At 38.4% G+C, this 21,141-nt stretch overlaps 1 protein-coding gene across 1 annotated transcript in view; it reads right to left on the reverse strand.

Moving 5' to 3' along the window:
• Mdh1 (malate dehydrogenase 1) overlaps window positions 1-21,141 on the reverse strand; it is a 64,886-nt gene that overhangs the window by 25,790 nt on the left and 17,955 nt on the right. The window contains exons 2-3 of the mRNA XM_090386903.1: window positions 16,187-16,285; window positions 902-998 (exon numbers count right to left, since the gene is read on the reverse strand). Coding sequence (XP_090243029.1) covers window positions 902-998; window positions 16,187-16,285 — 196 coding nt within the window. The remainder of the gene's footprint in view (window positions 1-901; window positions 999-16,186; window positions 16,286-21,141) is intronic.

Raw genomic sequence — 21,141 nt, forward strand, 5'->3', positions numbered from 1 at the left:
ATGGTAAGAAAGCTAGGTTTTAATGCAGCAAAATGAAAGGTCGCTTACATTTGGAGAATAACAACCCAAAAGTAACTTATACACTAGGTGAGAATAAATTAAAAACAGTAGAAGAAGAAAAGGATTTGTGAGTTACAATATAAATAAACATGAAGTTCTCTTTACAGTGTATACAGGAAAGAAGGAAAGCCACTGGTGTCCAACTGATGATTTATCAAACATTTACTTGTAGAGACAGGAAGTCCTAATACACTATATGACACAATCGCAAGACCACACTTGGAAGAGTTCAAGTATGGAGACCTAATGAGAAAAATAAAAAAACAGTGAGCTTCTTAAAAGGGTCTAAACACAGGAAACTTGACTATTGGGATCAGCAAAAGGCATCCATATGAGGAAAGCCTTCAAATATGTGGGCTACAAAGCTTGGAAACTAAGCACCTTAGAGGAGACATGATTGAGATGTATAAGACTCTGAGGTGAAAGTCAAATGAGCACAAAGTTTCTACTGTTATAAATGGTTCCAGTACTAGGAGTCATATTTTTCAAATTATGAGGAAGGGGGGGGGGGGGTGTTTAGGTCGAATTGCAAGCAGTTTTATTTTTGCCAGAAAGTTGTTAATTACTAGAATAAGTTACCTCCAAAGGTGGTTGAGGCTGACAGTCTGGGGAAATTCAAAGGTCAGTGGATAAACACCTATGTGAGTAGAGTCAAATAGGCAGTTCATTTTATTTTATAATTATTATTTTTAAGCAATAATTTGTTTTTGGCTAGAGCAGCAAAACCTTGGACTTCTTTGCACCATATAGCTAATTCAAGCACAAAAATTAGGAAATTTAACATTTTCCATACAAAATACAGCAATTTTATGAGATTTGCACAAATTAAGGTTAAACCTACCTTTCAAAAGAGGAAATGCACAGTCTACTAGTTCCATCACAACCCCCTCTAATACTCCCATCATAGGCGGGATATCAAGAAGGTGAAGAATGACTGGCTATAAAATATAATTTAAATTATGCATTAACCTTGCTAACAATTATAATTTACCCTCAGTTTGCTTTGCATTTTTAAAAATCATTCATTCAACGGTCCTTTTATGCATAAAATGAATATTTGTTCTGTTCAATCATCTGTTACCTTAACATTCAATTGAAATAATTATTATTCAAGTCAAGTATATAAACAATTTCTGAATTTACACATCTTCAAGATAGCATGCTTTGCATGCTATCTTGAAGATGTGTGGACCCAAAGACCCAAATTTCATGGGTCACCATTTCATGGTGACCCATGAAATTTGCTTTCTTGCATCACATGCCACCACTACTACTACATATTTAAACACAAAGTTTATCCATCACAGGATCTTGGTAAACACAGAGCATAAAAAATAGCTGGCTGATAGCTAGGTGATCTTCTCAAAATACTGACATTAAACTTGAACTATCACCAATGCTAGGAGTTTGGTAAATAAATTTGATGAATTTGAGGTATTGCTCAAAACATCAAAGGCAGATATTGTTGGGATATCAGAGACGTGGTGTCACACAGATATAAGTAATGCGGAACTGGAATTTGGGGAATACAATGTATATAGAAAGGATAGACAGGACAGGAGGGGAGGAGGGGTTATGCTATTAATTAAGAAACACAAAGTCAAAGGAAGTGAAGCCAGTTGACATCGATGGACAGGGCAGTGTCGAGTCAGTTTGGTGTGACATAAGCATAGGGAAATCAAAATTGAGAGTAGGAGTGTGCTATAGGCCTAATGACTCTGATGAGTATAATAATATATTGTACAGGGAAATAGAGTGGGCCAGTAAATCAGAGAGTCTTATAATGGGGGATTTTAATTTCCCAGATATTGATTGGAATTTGTGGGTTGGTCACTCGCACACTAGCAAGGCTTTTGTGGATTTATTGGATGATTGTTTTCTACATCAGCATGTTCGTGAGGCAACTAGAGGGAGCAATACTCTTGATCTGATTATCAGTAGTGATTCTTCATGCATTAAGAACCTGCAGATAAATGAACCACTAGGTGGCAGTGATCACAGTGTGTTGAAGTGGGATTTACTCAAGGAGGTAACTACCATCAGAGGTAAAGGGAAGGGTTTTTGTTTGCGTAAAGGCGACTATGATGGTCTGAGACAGTATTTAAATTCTATACAGTGGGACCAACTGATGATGTTACCAACAGCAAACTCAAAATGGGAAGCATTCAAGGAACTAATCTTGGTTGCTACCAGGCTTTACATACCAACTAAGAAATATTGTTCAAGGTTTAGGCCTAAATGGATGTCAGATGGACTAATGAGACATTAGCATTAGCATTAGTAGAGGCATTTGATGCAAGAAAGCAAGCTTATGCAGCATCAGCCAAAAAAAAAAAAAAAAAAACCACTTCCACTTCACCCCTCTGTTTGTTCAAAATACCTGTCCAGCTGAGCCTTAAACTTATTTAGGCTATCAACCTCCACCACAAGGGATGACAGTCTGTTCCACCAACCAACCACCCGCTGGCTAAAGACAAATTTCCGCACGTCTATCCTACATCTGTCTTTCCTCAATTTGAATTTATGCCCTCTCAGGTGATTATTCTGAGCTAGAGGAAGAATCCCATCAGCATTGAGCATGCTTAAACCATTCAAGGCTTTATACACCTCTATCAGATCACCTCGCTGGTGCCTAGTCTCCAGACACTGTAATTTGCAAAACTTAAGCCTTTCTTCGTAAGAGCACCCCTTTGTTCCATTCACTAATCTTGTTGCCCTTCTCTGTACTCGTTCCAGCAGCTCTACATCCTTCTTGAAATGAGGCCTCCAGACCTGTATACAGTACTCTAGGTGTGGCCTGACCATCGCCTTATACAATGGAATAATCACCTCCTTATCCCTGCTGGAAAAATTCCTGTATATCATTGACAATACTCCATGAGCTACTCTTGCAGCCCGTCTGCACTGCTCAGAGAACTTCATATCTGCCTGCACAACCACCCCCAAGTCCCTTTCATTCTCTACCACTGTCAGTGTTGTACCACAGAGTTGATACGTTGCTCTGGGGTTGCTGTTTCCCATGTGTAGTACTTTACATTTGTCAATGTTAAACTTCATTTGCCACCTCTCAGCCCATCTGCTCAACCTTTCCAGATCCTGTTGCAGCAGCATAGTGTCAGTAGTGTCCTTGACAACCCTGCCAACCTTTGTATCGTCTGCAAACTTGGACATTAATCCCGATATACCATCATCAATATCATTAATAAATACAGAAAACAATAATGGACCCAACACTGAGCCCTGAGGGACTCCACTAATAACATCAGTCCACGATGAGCAGTGTCCATTGATTACCACTCTCTGTCTTCTCCCCCTCAACCACCCCTTTATTCATAGCAGCAACATGTGGCAGAGAAGAAAAATGCATGGGATACATACAAATTAATGGGTGACATGGAAGCCTATGATAGATATAAGTTGGTCTGTAACCAAGTCACAAAGGAGATTAGGCAGGCAAAGGCAGACTACGAAAAATCCTTGGCAAAGGATGCAAAGAAAAACAGAAAAGAGTTCTTTACATACTTGAACTCGAGAAGGAAAGGGATGAATCAGATTGGTCCACTGGATATTGATGGTTCAACAGTTGAGGATCCTGCTCAGGTGGCTAACAATCTAAACGAGTATTTTGCATCTACATTCACGCATGAGGAGTTATTCAGGAAGGAGAATGATGTAGGTAAAGTAAACATTGGCAGTGAGCTGGATGATTTTGTAATAACTGAGAGGAAAGTGGAGGAGAGATTGTTGAGGATAAACATAAAAAAGGCACCTGGGGTGGATGGGATCTATCCAGTTATATTAAAGGAGGCAGCAAAGGAAGTATGCAAACCCCTAGCCATAATTATGAGAGCTTCTTTGGACTCAGGGGAGGTACCCATAGACTGGAGATGTGCAAATGTAACCCCAATTCACAAAGGAGGATCAAAGGCTGACACAAGTAATTATAGACCTGTTAGTTTAACTTCTGTTCCAGGTAAATTAATGGAGGCACTGGTTAAAGAAGCACTGCAGGATCATCTAGACAAGAATTCAGTTATAGCTCAGACGCAGCATGGTTTTGTTAAGGGCAGGTCTTGCCTGACCAATTTGATTGGATACTATGATGTAGTCACAAAAGAACTGGATGCAGGGAATAACTTTGATATTATATATTTGGATCTTAGAAAGGCTTTTGATACTGTTGCACATGGAAGACTGCTGCACAAATTGGAGCAGTGTGGCATTGGAGGCAAATTGCTGCTATGGATAAGGGGATGGTTGAGTGGCAGAAGACAGAGAGTGGTAATCAATGGACACTGCTCAACGTGGACTAATGTTATTAGTGGAGTTCCTCAAGGTTCAGTGTTGGGTCCATTGTTGTTTTCGGTGTTTATGAATGATATTGATGATGGGATATCAAGTTTAATGTCTAAGTTTGCAGATGATACAAAGGTTGGCAGGGTCGTTAAGGACACTACTGACGCTATGCTGCTGCAACAGGATCTGGAAAGGTTGAACAGATGGGCTGAGAGGTGGCAAATGAAGTTTAACATTGACAAATGTAAAGTAATACATATGGGTAACAGTAACCCCAGAGTAATGTATCAACTCTGCGGTACTACACTGACAGTGGTGGAGAATGAAAAGGACCTGGGGGTAATTGTGCAGGCAGATATGAAGTTCTCTGAGCAGTGCAGACGAGCTGCAAGAGTAGCTCATGGGGTCTTGTCAATGATATACAGGAATTTTTCTAGCAGGGATAAGGAGGTGATTATTCCCTTGTATAAGGCAATGGTTAGGCCACATCTTGAGTACTGTATACAGGTCTGGAGGCCTCATTTCAAGAAGGATGTAGAGCTGCTGGAACGGGTACAGAGAAGGGCAACAAGATTAGTAAATGGAACAAAGGGTTGCTCTTACGAAGAAAGGCTTAAGTTTTGCAAATTACAGAGTCTGGAGACTAGGCACCGGCGAGGTGATCTGATAGAGGTGTATAAGGCTTTGAATGGTTTGAGCATGCTCAATGCCAATGGGATTCTTCATCTTGCTCAGAATAATCACCTCAGAGGGCATAAATTCAAATTGAGGAAGGACGGATGTCGGATAGATGTGCGGAAATTTGCCTTTGGCCAGCGGGTGGTTGGTTGGTGGAACCGACTTCCATCACTTGTTGTTGAAGTTGATAGCCTAAACAAATTTAAAGCTCAACTGGACAGGTATTTCGAACGAATGGAGGGGTGAAATGGGAGAGGGTTTTTTTTTTTTTTTGGCTGATGCTGAATAAGCTTGCTTTCTTGCATCATATGCCTCTACTAATGCTAATGCTATCATAGATTGTAGTTTTCTGAAGATATATGTGAAGGAAAATTCTTCCAGAAAAACAGAAGTAAAAGAGATAAACAAGGAAGAGGAAAAGTTGGTTGTATGAGTTGGATAGTGAATGGAAGCTGACTGCAGCACTTGTTCAGACTGGTATGGAAGGGAATGCGGTATATACAAATGCCAACTCAGAAGAACAGTGCCTAAGAAAGTATCTACAGAAAAGGCACACAACAGAAACAATGTCTGTGAGACAGAAAACCCATTTTTTTAATACAGAAGATGCAATATTTCTAATGTGCTTATGCCAAGAGAGATTAGAAGTCAAGATAATCCCCAACAGAAATATGCAATCTTGTCGAGAAATCTGAATGTCATTGAAGTTAAGCATAGGAACAGAAGACTATTTTTTTTTTAGAGAAATACAACAGGACAGAGTTTTAGAAGGATTGAAGTTAATTAAGTTTTCTTTACCCATTGAAGAATTACCTGGAGATCAACATTAAAGGAACCGGCAGTGGATATTTGAGAAGTTGAGGCTTTCTGTGCAAGACGATGTTTTTCAAACTGGAAGGTGGAATGAAGTGTGCATCATCAGCAAAACTATAGGTCAGATTTTAACATACAAAAGGAAAACAGAGAAAGAACTGAACACCAGTTAGAAGACTTAATGCAGTCTACCATCTCCTGCAGTGAACATTCGGAGAGGAAACTGGATACCCATTGCAAAAAACAATCAATAGGCCAAAAGATGAGCTTATTTAGAAGATTTTTATGCCAAATATAATCAAAAGCCTTAGAAATGTCAAGAGCAACTGCTTGAGTTTCACCAAATTTTTCCATTGATTTTTTCCTAAGATGAGTAGCATAGCCAATATATCACTAGTATGTCAAAATTGATGGAATCTATATTGGCAATCATCGATCAGGTGGAAGGTTTTAAGGTAGCTTAAGAGTTGGTGGCTGATACATTTCTTAATTACTTTGGAAAGAGTCGAGGCAAGGGCAAATCAGACAATAATTGAAAGGTGGGATCAATCACCCTTTTAAGGAACTGGCTCAATATGAGAACATTTCCAAGCAGAAGGAAAAACATTAGTAGAATACAAAAGTGCAAAAAACTGATCTAGTGAGAGGCATGTAATGACTCTCTTCAGTCACTATATGCCTACTAGAGAGTTATCAATAGGTTTGGTTTGGTGGACTATCTGGTGCTGGTCTGCAAAGCAGTAATTTTATAGTTATACACTAGAAATATAAGGAATGTTGGATTTTGCCATGCTGTCCATCAAACTCATAAGACATCATTCATTCTACATGATGGAACAGATTGGCGTTGCTGGAGCTTTGCTGTGAAAATTAAACATTGGTTTCACCAGTTCAAGCTACTAAATCAACAAAGTGGAGGTGTTGCACCAGTCATCTACCATCTATTGCCTGATGACACAGATGGGTGCAATTCTTTTGTGTGATGTGGACAACACACCCTGACCCCTACTTACACTGATTCACACCTGGTCCCTCTACATGTACTTGGTACAGAGTTCCAGACCTTGCACAGGAGTAGAAGGAATACCAAGGGTTACTAACAACTCCACCAATGCAAAGATGCAAGCAGATGATCTGGTTGTTGCAGAATATGGACCTCACTGAAAAAAAATTTTTTTTTTTTTATGTAAACCCCAAACACGAGAGGTATTAGAACCTATAGTACTCAGTACCGTGCTTGGGTTGGAGGTTGAGAAGATATTTGTTGACATTAGACTAACTTCCGTAGCCTGGAATTTTCAGGAAAGACATATGAAGGAAGGTTGTTCCAGAAAACAGCAGTTGAATGAATAAACGAGGAAGATGAAAAGTTGGTTCTGGGAGTGTGAAGTTGGACAGTAAATGGATGTTGGCTGGTGGCGGCACGTGTTCAGACTGTTTTGAAAGAGAGAGCGGGAATTATAGAAGCCAATTCAGAAGAACAGTGCCCATGGAAGTATCTGTAGAAAAGGCATGCAGCAGAAACAGTACGTCTATGAGACAGCGTGTGGAGAGACTGTTAAAGATGATTAACCTAACTGCCCTCTTCTGAATGGAATCTAGAAGCCTGAGAGAGGTTTTGAGGCACCACCCCAGAAGTGTGGAAAAAATTATTCCATGGTAAAGCAGATTTGCGATCTGTACAGAGTGAACAGCTGTTTGGAAGAAAATTAATGCCGAGAGCAAAAGAGAAAACCAAGTTTTTTAGATGCAGAGAAAGCAATATTTGTAATGTGCTTGTGCCAAGAGAGATTAGAAGACGGTAATCCCCAAGAGATATAACAACTTGCCTAGAAATCGGAGTGTCACCAAAGATAAGCATAGGAGCAGAAGAATCCTTTTTGCAAGACATAAGACAAGACTGAGTTTTAGAAGGTTTGAAATCAACTAAGTTGTCTTTGCCCCACTGGAGAATTACCTGGAGATCGGCATTTAAGGAATTGGTAGCAGATTTTCGAGAAGTTGAAGCTGATTGAGCAGGACAAGATTTCTCAAAATGGAAAGTGGAATGCAATGTGCTATCATCAGCAAAACTATGGATAGGATTTCCAGTCAATGGAAGAAAGTCATTAATATACAAGAGGAAAAGAGTGGGGGAAAGAACTGAACCTTGGGGGATACCGGCACTAGTGGAGAAGTTAGGACCAAGAGCCATCTACCATCACCCTCAGTGAGCGATCAGAGAGAAAACTGGATAACCAATTACTAAAAACAGTTGGTAAACCATAAGATGGAAGCTTGTTTAGAAGACCTTTATGCCAAACACGATCGAAAGCCTTTGAGATGTCAAGAGCAACTACTTGTGTTTCACCGAACCTTTCCATTGAATTAGTCCATAAATGGGTAACATAAGCCAGAATATCACCATTGGATCGACACTGACGGAATCCATACTGGAAATTGATCTGACGGAAGGTTTCTAGGTAGTTTAAGAGTTGGCGGTTAATTGATTTCTCCATTACTTTAGAAAGAGTAGGAGTAACTGCAATGGGACGATAATTGGATAGGAGGGATTTGTCACCTTTTTTTTTTAGGAACTGGCTGGATATGAGCAAATTTCCAAGAAGGAAAAACACCTTTGGAATAAGAAAGTGAAAAAAGGCGGCAAAGAATAGGAGTAAGTTCAGGAGCACAGGTTTTGAGAACAAGTGGAGAAATATCATCGGGACCTGAAGCTTTCTTAGCATCAAAGATTCGTCAAAATCCTTCTGACATCCTTTTGACAGAAGACCACAGGGGCACCTCTATAGCCAGGTGGGCAGGAGCAGCAGTGCGTAGCACATGCTTCTTCTTTAGACCGGGGTTCAAGCCCGTGCCCACCAAATACGGAGGATGCGGAAAGGTCAGGGAATGACCACCGCATATACCTGGAGCAATATGGCCTTAGTTGCTAATGCTCCTAAAAACCAAATAACTAACAAACATTACAAACGAAGACCACAGGAGGCATTGAATGGAGCATGTTGGGAATGGTGGGAGGTGTTTTACCAAGATCATTAATACAGATGTTGGAAGAAAAATGGAATGCTAGCACATCAGCTTTATCCTTGGCTGAAGTGACAACAGAACCATCTGGCTGGGACAGAGGTGGGAGCAGAGATGGGCAAAAGTTGTGGCCAATAGCTTTGGCAAGAGACCAGAATGCTTGGCTACCATTAGGGCAAGAAGCAAGTTTTCTACTCCTAGCCTGTTCAAACTCTAGTTTGGACTGATTAATAACTGCTTTACAATTTTTGCAAGCTTTGGTGTAGGCAGAAAATGAAACTGAAGAATTAGAAACAAGCCAATTACAATATGCAACGTTCTTCTCTTGAACAGCCTTAGCACACTTATTGGAAAACCAAGGTTTAGATAAAGGACGAGATTTTAAAGTGCAGTGTGGGATAAAGGATTCCATTCCTGCAAGAATAATTTCACTGACATGATCTGAGCAAACGTCGACATCAGAAGTTTTGAAACAGTAATCCGACCAAGGAAAAAGAAAAGAAATCTCGCAGGTCATCCCATTTTGCATTCTTGTAATGTCAAACAATGAGGATGGGAATAGCCATGAGATAAAGGCTCCATTGGAGAAGAGACAATCACCAAATTGTGATCTGAAGTGTCTAAAGGACCTCTCACTTCAACCGTTTACTTAGAAGGGTTGTTTGTGAGAAAAACATCAAGAGTGTTGGCTGTATGGTTAGGATTGTCCAGTATTCTTGTAGGTAAATGAACAATCTGTGCAAGGTCATTAGTAATTCCAAAAGCCTCAGCATCTCGAACAGCTGGGTCGGTGTGAATAGAAAACAGAAGCCAGCTGGAGTTGTGAACATTAAAATTACCAAGTAAAATTACTTCACTGTTAGGAAAGTTGGACTGGAGAAAGTCAAGTTGCAAAGAGAGGAAGTCAAAGAGCTCCAAGTGATTAGTGGATTTGGGAGAACAGTAGAGACAACATATGAATTTTACACAATGAGGTAGAGAAATTTTAAGCCAGAGAAGATCAAAAAGAGGAGATTCGAAATTACCAAGTCTCTGACAGGTATTATCGGAACGGACATATGCACAATTACCACCTTTGAGGCGAAAGGAATCACACAGCGAATAATTTGGGCAACTGAGATGAGCAGTAGTTGAATCAACCAATAACTGAGATTCTGTCAGAAAAAGTACATAGGGTTTGGCAGACTTCAAGTGGAAATGGACATCATTGAGATTAGAATTAAGACCACATATAATTGTGAAATGAACTAGGAAGTGTTTGGGAGGTTTAGATCTTTTTGCAGATAAGCTTACTCTATTAGCTTGGCAATTCATGGTGTATTCAATAGTAAGAAAAAGTGGGGGGACATGCTGTATGAAGTAATGAAATTTTTGGATATGGTGTGGTAAGAATATACCCAGATCCTTGACATAACGTGGCCTTGACAATGCCCCCCCCTGCATTGATACTACTCTGACTCCCTCCAGTCACTATCTGGCAGAGTAGAGGTAGCAAGATTATACACTAGCTGATCCGGAAGCCTCCTAGAGAGTTACCACAGGTCCGGTCCGGTGTACTAACTAGCGGCCGGCCTGCGAAGGCCGTTTTAGAGCTGTACCCATGAAATGTAAGGAAGATTGGATCTCGTCATGATGTTCATCATAACCTCAAAAGTCATCAATCATACTGCATGATGGAAGAGATGGGGAAGGGTTGACGAGAACTTAGCTCTGGAGACTAAACATGGGTTCCACCACTTCAAGCCCCCAATAAACAAAGTGGTGGTATTGCACCGGTTGATGAGAGTCACTACCACCTAGTACTGCCTGGTAACACAGAGGGGCGGCATTACTCCATGTGGTGTGGGCACCACACCTCGACCCCTGCTTACGTTGGTTCATACCTGGGTGGTCACCCACCGTGTGCTTGTGCATGGAGGTTATACCCAGGATTACTAACAGTCCCACTATTGTGAATGTACAAGCAGAGGATTTGGCTGTCACAGATTGTCCAGACGTTGCCGAAATTGGGTTCACTTGACTTGAGTGTCATCCAAATATCAGTTCCATGAGCGTTTTAGACACCCAGGTAGGAAGTACAGCTTGTCTGGCATATCTGAGAGAATGTCTGTGACAACCATTTGGTGTCCTTTACTTGCAAATGGGGCCTGGATCAGTTCCATCAGCATTTTAGATTCCCAGGTAGCAAACCCTAGCCAATTATACCTAGAATGAACTGCAAAAATACTTATATATGTTGTTAAAAGATGTTTTATTACCCAATAATTAACATTACATGTGTGTCATTAGACTGAGCGGACAGAAATCATGGGATACCTACCTAGTAACAGGTAGGCCCACCTTTCACCTGGATAAGGGAAGTCACACAGCAAGGCATTCAGTCCACTAGTTCACGAAAACGTTCCACAGGTATTTCCATAATTCCATTGCATTCGTGTGTGGAGGATCTGAAGCTCGAACGGACCTTTACACAGCATCCCAAAGATTCTCAACAGGGTTTAACAGGGAGGCCTTTCCATGGTGGTAAAATCTGCAGAATGCTCTTCGCACCATGTTCTAGTCACCACGGCTCTGTGGGTACATACCATGAAGGGATGCAGATGGTCTGCAAGGATGGATACACAACCTTGACCGTTCAGAGATGCATTTAGACATACCAAAGGTCCCAATGTGTGCCAGTTGAACATGCCCCAGACTATTACTGACTGTCCACCTGCCTGAACAGTTCCTTGTTGACATGACAGGTGCATAGCTTCGAGAGGTTCCCACCAGATAGGCACCCTCCCATCCAATCGAAATAACTGGAAATGGAATCCATTGGACAAGGAGACCCATGCTCCAATTATCCATGGTCCAGGCATATAGTCCTGTGTTGTAGTGTTAGCAGTAAGACTTGGTGGGTCAGCAACTCCCATAACCTATTGTGGCTAATGATTGCCTGATAATCTTGGTGGAGACATTTCTGGCATCTCCCTTGTTGAAATCTGTGGTGATTTGTGCCACTGTCTCTCTCTCTGGTTGTCTGACACAATGCAAAACAGACGTCGATGGCCATGTTCATCATCCACCACCTTTCTCCGCCCACAGGGCTGTCCACAATGAGATGTTATTCCCGAAATGGTGTAGTCCCGATACACTCTTGATACTGTCAAATGGAATAGTGCAATTTCTGTACCACCTCCACGATAGAGTGACCCATGCGTCACCCACTATCATCCCTCTTTCAAAGTTGGCCAACTCACAACATTTATCCATACTGACATCAAATTACCATCTATGCGAATGCAGTGATGCTATGTACCTATATACCTACCAAGCAGTCGGTTCATCCACTAGCGAGAGGGGGGTGACAGCATTGCTCTGCCCAGGAACCTGGTATCCCACGAATTATGTCTTTCAGCATATACAGTCAGTCCTTGTATAGCATGATAGTTGTGTTCCTAGAAACCCACGTGCAATGCAAAATCATGCAACATAAATAACAGGCCCTATGGGAAAAATAGGGTTATGTGCTGACCACCCAAGACTGAACACACGTTTGTAACCAAAACATTACCAAACACAATAAATAATTGTAATAAAATACTTGTGTATTTTATTACAACTATTACATAATAAAATATTGCTAATGCTTTTGCTTCTATCATAAGCAGACTTGTCCTTTGACTCTTTTTCGCTTTGTTTACTCTTTCATTTCACTCAGTGTTTCACAATTTTATATTTGTTCTCTATTGACAGAGGTGAACTGGCCATACAGGGAAACCCCGGTGGGCCGGAGGCCAGAAGACGATAGAGGCAGGTGTGATTTTGGCCATAAATGATAGTATGAGGCCGCTACAAATTTTCCTGGGTAAGAATTTTTGACCCACCCCGCCTCTGTCTATTGATATTGCTTTTCTTTTTCTCTCTAAATCTGTAGTGTCTTCACCAGGACACTTCCCTTTCACACCTTTTTAAGTATTTTACTCATTTTTAGGTAATAAAGCACAATTACAAAATGAAAATTACAAAGCTACGTGCATGTGTAGCAACTGAATAAACAACACCGTAAAGGCAGATACACACAATTAACACCTCACATTTTACTAAAGTACATTTCTGGAGGTCAACTACCATAAAACAATAAAAACAATTTCCAGTTGCGTTTCTGCTAGTGGAATCTGTTATAAACAGGTAGTAAACTCGATCTTATTGAATTTGTGATAATACCGATAGTTGGAATTGTGTGGGTTTTTACTTTATTATGGTGAAATGTGTTTTCCCTTCACATTAAAAAACAAATTCATTTTCAGAATCTTCTCTTCATTCCTATGGTGTTGCGTTCAGTTGGAGTGATTCTGCGTTTGACTGCCATTTCTTGTAAACCCAAAGGCGAATCGTGCATAAGCGAATTCGGTTCATGTTATATACGATATCGTTCCCCAATTTATGAACTGGGGAACGTTTACACATGTAGTGTAAACACGTGATATTTGAAAAAGGACTGACTGTATTAACATAGTCACTTGGCACCCATTTTAAAAGGTTCGAGTTCAAGTTCTCTCAGACTGGAGGAATATTCAATTTCCTTTTCACTTGATTTTGGGTTAGACCATCGTTATCCTGGTTTTTCCTGGTTATCCTGGGGTTTTTCCCATCTTCCCTTAAATGGGTAAACCAGCTTGAGTTCACATGACTATACATAGAGGCAGAACAAAATGGAAGACCACAAGTAGCCTGTATAAATTTCCATGATTAAGGACTTGCCTTTAGGCAGAACACTCTAACCAACCAAGTTATATTAAAATGTCTCACTATCTCAGTGATAAATTTATAATCATGAATTTAAAGTTCACATGACAGAGTCCATTCTCAGTGAACAGACACATAAAAACAAGCTTAAACCACGTGAGATACCCCCTCCCTTTATGCTATGCAAATTAATGATTTATAATAAATGTTATATAAACTATATACACATGATTTTACTCTTCCAAGAGTGAATTCCTTGAACGTGAATGGTCTTTGAGCAGAAAGTTTCTAAAAATGAAAGCTTTGCTTGTAAATGCTTTTAAATATTAATTTGTTCTTACATGATTTGGCTGCACAATATTAAAGTGAACTTATTCCAAAAATCAAATCAGAATATAAAAATAAAAATGGAAAAAACTTGTTACTTCTCTTTGATATAATGCTATTGCCTACATGTATTTATGATTGCTTGATTTGATTTTGTTAAGCTCTGGATCTGAATTGCAGAGAATTTTGGCTTTTATAAACCAAAACTGGACAATAACGGCTAACAGGCATGATCTCCTCTTCCCAATTTTAAAATCTATTTTCATGCTGCTATCTATCAATTGTAAAAAAACATGTAACTTTAAACACACAGGTGTAAACAGTATGTTTACAATTACTTAGCAACACAGATAGTGGCACTTCCTGAAGACAGAGAATTAATACATAAATGGACACATTATTTGAATCATACTTGAAGCAACTTTGAAAAATGTATATATACATATGTATATGTTAGCCAATCTCAGGCAGAGGAAGTAGGGTTCCCTCCCAGTGAGTAGTTATTCCTGATTTTTTTAGCCCACAAAATCAGCCCTGTGGAAAGACTTCTATATACATAACACTTAATATATATATATTATGTTAGGGGGGCTATTAACATAATTATGCATAAGTACACTGGAAAAGGTTAATAATCTTTCCATACTGTATATTACCTTTCATATAGTATACAGCCAGGCTTCGCATAACGCGAGTCTGATTAATGCATTTTTCAGTTACCGCTATTTAAAAAAATTATAGCACTTTTCACTCTACATGATGCAAATTTCCAGTTAATGCGATCTTTTTTTTTTTTTTTTTATGTGATAGTTGAAAAAGATTTGACTTGCGCATCAGATGGGCAATAAACAAACGTTTGCCTGCTGCCCGCCTCAGTGTGTTCCATCAACCATCGGAAGAAGACATGTTACTTGTTTGTCTCCCGCTAATAAAGTCAATGCAGACTTGCATTTAAAAATTCTAATTTTTAAATGAGCCAGATGAAAATGCTCCTAAAAACCAAAACAACAACTCGAAAAGGGGATGAATGCAGATTCTCCTATCTCTATTAATAGTATTGCTCTCAGAGGAACAAATCCGCAAGCTCTCAAGCCATTTGTGGTCCTAAAATCTATGTGCCAGGTCAACGATAACAGCTTTGTCTGGGGAGATTTATGTTGGTGAAATGAAATGTCGGTTCAAAGATTGTCTGGGAGAACATATGAACACGATAAAGACTGCAGATTATGAGAAGTCTGCTGTGGCAGAACATTTTTGGGAGGAGCACCATCAAATCTCCCCAGACAAAGCTGTTATCATCAACTGGGCACATAGATTGTGGGACCGCAAATAGCTCGAGAGCTTGCAGATTTGTTCCTCTGAGAGCAATAAATGAGCGGTTCCACCTGGCATGCTCCCGAGCCATTTCCGGTTCCAGTGCACATGAGAATACTGCCCATGCTCCTGTAGAAACACGTGCTGAGAACCGTGAGCCTGCTGATATTTAAGGATGTGCCGTACGATAAACTTCGCTGTTGAAAAAGGAGGCGGATGCCTCTGAAAACTACGGTGTTTTAGCACCTTTATCATCCTGTGTTTTATCTACATTATTTTATTGTAAATAATTCTTTGCAGTTTAAAATTTCATATTTTATTGTACAGACAGTTACCTTTTTATCAGTTTTATCCGGTGGAATTATATCATTCTATTTATTTCATTTATTTACATCATTATTTTAATATAACATAACACTATTTATATTTTTAATAATGGTTGGTGTATGATTGTGCAGTTATTATGAATATACATGTAAAAATGATCAATTAGTTATTTTATTACCTAAGTCTGTCCCACTGACGCCTTAGCTAGCAGTGAAGGGAGCCGAGGGAGAGGTTACGTCGATATTAATATTTATTTCTTCTCAGAAACAGTTTTGGCAAAATATTCACCACAGGTATTCTAGCATTTTATAACTTTCACCTTTTTTTTTTTTTTTTTTTTAAATGGCAAGCTGAAGCATATGGACAACTAATTCTAGATCTACACTTAATTTTGAGTTTTTCAGGAAGGTATGGATACTTGTTAGACAAAAGGAATGCGGCAGTAAATCAAATTCTTGTAACTTGGTAACTATAGGGTACATACAGAATATACAGCACATATAATTAATGAAAAAAAATTTGCACATGACCATGCTTTGTTCACCTTACAAAAAAGTACAGTCAAACAAATGTTTATAGATCTGATTAATTTTATTTAAAAAGAATAACTGCTCACCTGGTCATAACCAAATACATCACCTTTTGCCACAGAATAAAGAAGTGAATAGGCAATCTGCCCAGCAGCACCAGTTACCAAAACTCGAATTGGGTCCTTCTAAAACCAGAAAAAAAAAAAAAAATAATAATAATAATAATTGAAATCTATATTCAATTTATATAAATGAGCAGTGAATGGAAAAATAAATACATGTTTGCTTATTATAAAACACCATTTTTAAGTAATATTTCAGGATCCAGTTCATTCTATAAAGCAGATTTTCTGAAAACTATGATTTTAATCGAAACAAATGCTTTTTGTAAATGACTGTTTATTCTGAATTTTTTAGTACATCTGCATCTATGGCTACAATGGACCATACACAAGAATATTTAGGTTATGAAAAGAAAAAAAAAAAAACTTATGGGATTGTAAATAGCATTGGGAAATAAAATATTTTTACATCTCTTTTTATTTAAAGGGAAAACCCTTTATTAATCACCAATAGATACAGTTAAATAAAGTCAATGCCAAAACTTCTGTTTATGTAAAAACAAGAGGTTACTGGCATACATCACTCCACCCTTCCACCTACCTTCAATCTTTTACTTCTAAATCTACACATTCAGTTCTTCAGGAGTGAGTAAAATGTCACAATTCAGATACTGTCATAAAAATTGTGACTGTTTCACCAGTTGAATCAACACCTATGTTTAATTCACCACCTAGTTAGAAATTACTGGAATAAGTTAACTACATGGGTGGTAGAGGCTGACAGTTTGGAGAAATTCAAAGGTCAGCTGGATAACCTACTGGAGGAGGAAAATGCATAGGTTGTCTATTTCCTTTCCTTTTCTCTTATTATTTTTATTCTTATTTTATTTGAATTATTTTTGTTACTTTATTTTATTTTTATTTTTTTTTGGCTGGTGCAGCATAAGCCATTGCTAATACTAATTCCACAGGCAAATTTTAGTGTTTAATTTATACAGGGATTGCATAATTTCTCTGATCAATCATAGAAAAATCAAACATTTATAACAACCACACATTTACTCAAAATACTCGAGACTGTGGAAAGCATATGGTTAAAACATTTTTTTTTAAATTTCAAAAAAATTTATCCCCAATTTTCTTTTGACCTAATTCCTTTTGCAACAGGTTTTAATTAGCAGTAAAACTGAAATTAAAAAAAAAAAATAAAAAAATTTATAATCATAGTTCCATTTTACAACTACGTTTAGGGAAAGGCCAAAAAAAAAAAAAAAAAAAAAAATGAGAATGATCACTACATAATGAAATTGTCAGAGATTGTCATTCTGACAGTAATTTCATTCTGAGGGGGAACGTACAGCTGATCTATGAATTTGTTTTGAATGAATATCAAAATAATAGTTTTTACCTTTTTTAATGCAATTGTTTTATAATTTTGTTATTTTTAGAATCGTATTATAATTTCAGTACTATATATGCACCAAGAATGCCATGGCGAGTATAATTGAAGAACACACACACAAAAGGAGACGATTGTCCCTGTGTATAAGGCAATGGTCAGGCTATGCCTTGAGTACTGCGTACAGGTCTGGAGGCCTCATTTTAGGAAGGATGTAGATTTGCTTGAGCGTGTACAGAGAAGGGCAACAAGATTGGTGAGGGGAATGAAGGGATCCTCTTACCAAGAGAGGTTTAAGTTCTGCAAATTGCAGTGGCTGGAGACTAGGCACCTGCACGGTGATCTGAATGAGGTGTATAAGGCCTTGAATGGGTTGAGCACGCTGAATTCTGATGGGATCCTTCCACTTGTTCAGATTACGAACCTAAGGGGGCATAAATTCAAATTAAGAAAAGACAGATGTAGAATAGATGTGCAGAAATTTGCCTTTAGCCAGCGGGTGGTTAACTGCTGGAACAAGCTTCCATCTGTCGTTGTGGAAGTTGATACGTTAAATAAATTTAAGGAGGAACTGGACAGGCATTTGGAGGGAATGGTGTGATTTTTTTTTTTTTTTTTTTTTTGGCTGATGCTGCATAAGCTCATACACTTGCTTTCTTGCATCACATGCCACTACTACTACAATGTGTGTTCTGCAATTATACAAACTTAACTGTAGAACCACATCATGGTGTGTGTATATGTGTAAAAACACAAATACAAGATTTTATTATATATATATATATATATATATATATATATATATATATATATATATATATATATATATATATATACACAGTAAAACCCTGTATTTGTTTTTCTGGGAACCAGAAAAAAAAAGATGCAAATTGTGGGAAAGTGTAAATTCATATATATATATATAAAAAATAAGAACATATATATAATAAAACCCTAGAAGCAAAAACAAAGTTGATTTTTTATTTTAATACAGTGAAAATAATGAGAGCTTAAATTTAAAAAGAATTAAATCATTTATTGACTTAAAAGAAATACAGGTATCTGTATCCTAAGCTTTTCAAACTTTAAAGTAAAATGCATTTATTGTATGCATAATTAGACAAAGTTAAAAGAAATAATTCATCCAGTGGTTTTATTGCTCACATCAAAACAAACTGTGTTTGCAACAAGTTGCACTGATATTGCACTAACTTCAACAAATTGTCAAAAGGTTTATCAGCTGTTTATTTCAAATATGATGTTATGTACAACTGTGAGGAGTACAGCGATCTACGAATTGAATTGGTATCCCCGGTGAGTAATATCAATCTTATGGCAGAAGGCTGCGAGACAATTCTAGTTAATAAACGGGAGAACTTCTTGGCTTTCCAGGCCTTTGTAACTGCAATATTTCTTAGGTAGAAGACTCTTCTGCATCTGGAAGCCTTGGATTTGTAATGCGGTATGGTGTAGTGCCAAATTACCTAAAGTTCTGCGAAATTGTTCTGAAAGGCTTTGTTTTGTAGGTGGAGGCACGAGTCTGCTATATCCACTGCAACTCCAGCTCCTCGTGCCGGCGTTTCTGTTCTCGGCAGCCCCTTGCGCTGCTGGCTTTCCAACAGACTAAACAGATGTAGCTCTTTCCAATGAAGTTTGGACTTTGTCTGAAATTTAATTATATGTATATTTATTTTTCATGTAATTGATTATTCTCAGTTTGTTCATATCAATCATTTTTGGTCATGGCAGTTTTTCCCTCCCTGTACTTGGGCAAACAGGAGAGGGAGTATATCAGAGTACTGCTAAATTATGTGTAACTGACAGTAGGATTACCATTGGTTGGCTGGGACCACTTTAATTAATAAATAAATACAAGAAAGAGACAAGCTAAGAGTTAACCGTATAAAAAATAAAAAGAGGGGAAACGAGGAGATTAAAAAAGATTAGAAGGCACCAAATTGTAGAATTGAGCTCAGGCAAACATAAGTATTTTGGTAATTTCTACTGTATTCTCGATTAATTAACATATTGAATTGCGTTTTACAAAGACATTAAATAGATTTTGTAGCGTTTGTTAACTTATTTTTAAATTTAACTAGTGATTTTTGTAAGTTATGACTTGCTTGTACTACTATTGTAGTGGTATTTTGGCACAAATATCATAGAACGTAATCAGCAGTGCAGAAGAATAGTAAGTTTTTAATTGTGATAAATAAGTAGTTTGAAGGTTTTAATCACTTGTTGGGCATATATCTTTTGCACTTATGCTAAGAATAACTAACGTGATTGTTACGGTATAGCGTAACTTGATAGCATAAGGTATAATGTAAGAACTAGCTAGCGTAATATGTATCAAATGTATTAGCTTGGCATAGAATTGTCAATTAAATTTATTAACCTTACTAATTTTCACTGTTAATCAATTAAATAGTATTTAAATGGAAATCATGCCGCAGACTAGAACAGCAAAACAACAATCACAAAGTAGCAGGAGTGCTGTGGCTCAGGGGGAAAACTGAAGGGGATGATTCTCCAATGCATCACAGCCTAAAAAAAATGTGCAACTTGTGAAATACAGTATTTGCGGACTTTCTGGAACAGGACATGGTATCCTCCATGACACCTTGCCAAGGAGGATATATTTGTATGTGCGCTAGGTGCAGAGTTTCAAGAAATTAGGCGCCAACTCAGCATTCTGATGGGCATCTATGAGAGTTCAAAGAGCATTGTAGATACCCTTGAAGGTATTAAAATGGGGGAACCCATCAAGCTCTCAGCTGCATTAGCAGAGGCACATGATGCAAGAAAGCAAGCTTATGCAGCATCAGCCAAAGAAAGGGAAAAAAAAAAACTCCCATTTCACCCCTCTGTTCTTTCCAAGTACCTGTCTAGCCCAGCCTTAAAAAAATATTTAAGGCTGAGCTGGACAGGTATTTGGAAAGACCCAACTCAATGCCAGAGCTCACTCTTGTGCATCAGGCAACACAGCAGCAAACTTCAGGGCAGAATGCGATGGTCCCACAGGAGCTAGTTATTGTTAGTGACTATTGTAAGGAAGATGGAATATATATTTTGCAAAAAAGGATAGGTGGAACAGGACCAAGGCATGTCTGCCAGGGGCAAAAGTTGATGATGTAGAGCAGATATCATCTTTTAAGGCACAAAGGGTGATATTGTTGTACATGTTGGCACTAATAACATAAGAGTGGAGATCTGCAGACTTACTTAAGTACAGATCAATGTTGGAAAAAAAAAAGTCGCAAGTTAGGTTTAAATTTTAAAACTGTCTGCAATTCTGCTGAGAGACAATAAGAAGGGGTATATGATGAAAGCCTTGTAAATCAATTCAGCCCTAGAGAAATTGTTCACGGCTCATTGGATAGAATTTTTCTGTGTGGGCATACTTGTTAACAGTAGAAACTGCTTCTACAGGGATGAGACACACTTAAATAGAAAGGGTGCAGGGATATTTGCTGATGCTACAAGGCAGCATTCAGTGGGTTGGAAAACTGCTAGCTTGGGGGGATTCATAGACTAATAGATTAATGTTAGCCACAGGTGAAAGTGATTATTGCACTGC

This window comes from Mastigoproctus giganteus, chromosome 12 (genome assembly GCF_048544385.1).
Source record: "Mastigoproctus giganteus isolate SK-2022 chromosome 12, ASM4854438v1, whole genome shotgun sequence".
Lineage (NCBI taxonomy): Eukaryota > Metazoa > Arthropoda > Arachnida > Uropygi > Thelyphonidae > Mastigoproctus > Mastigoproctus giganteus.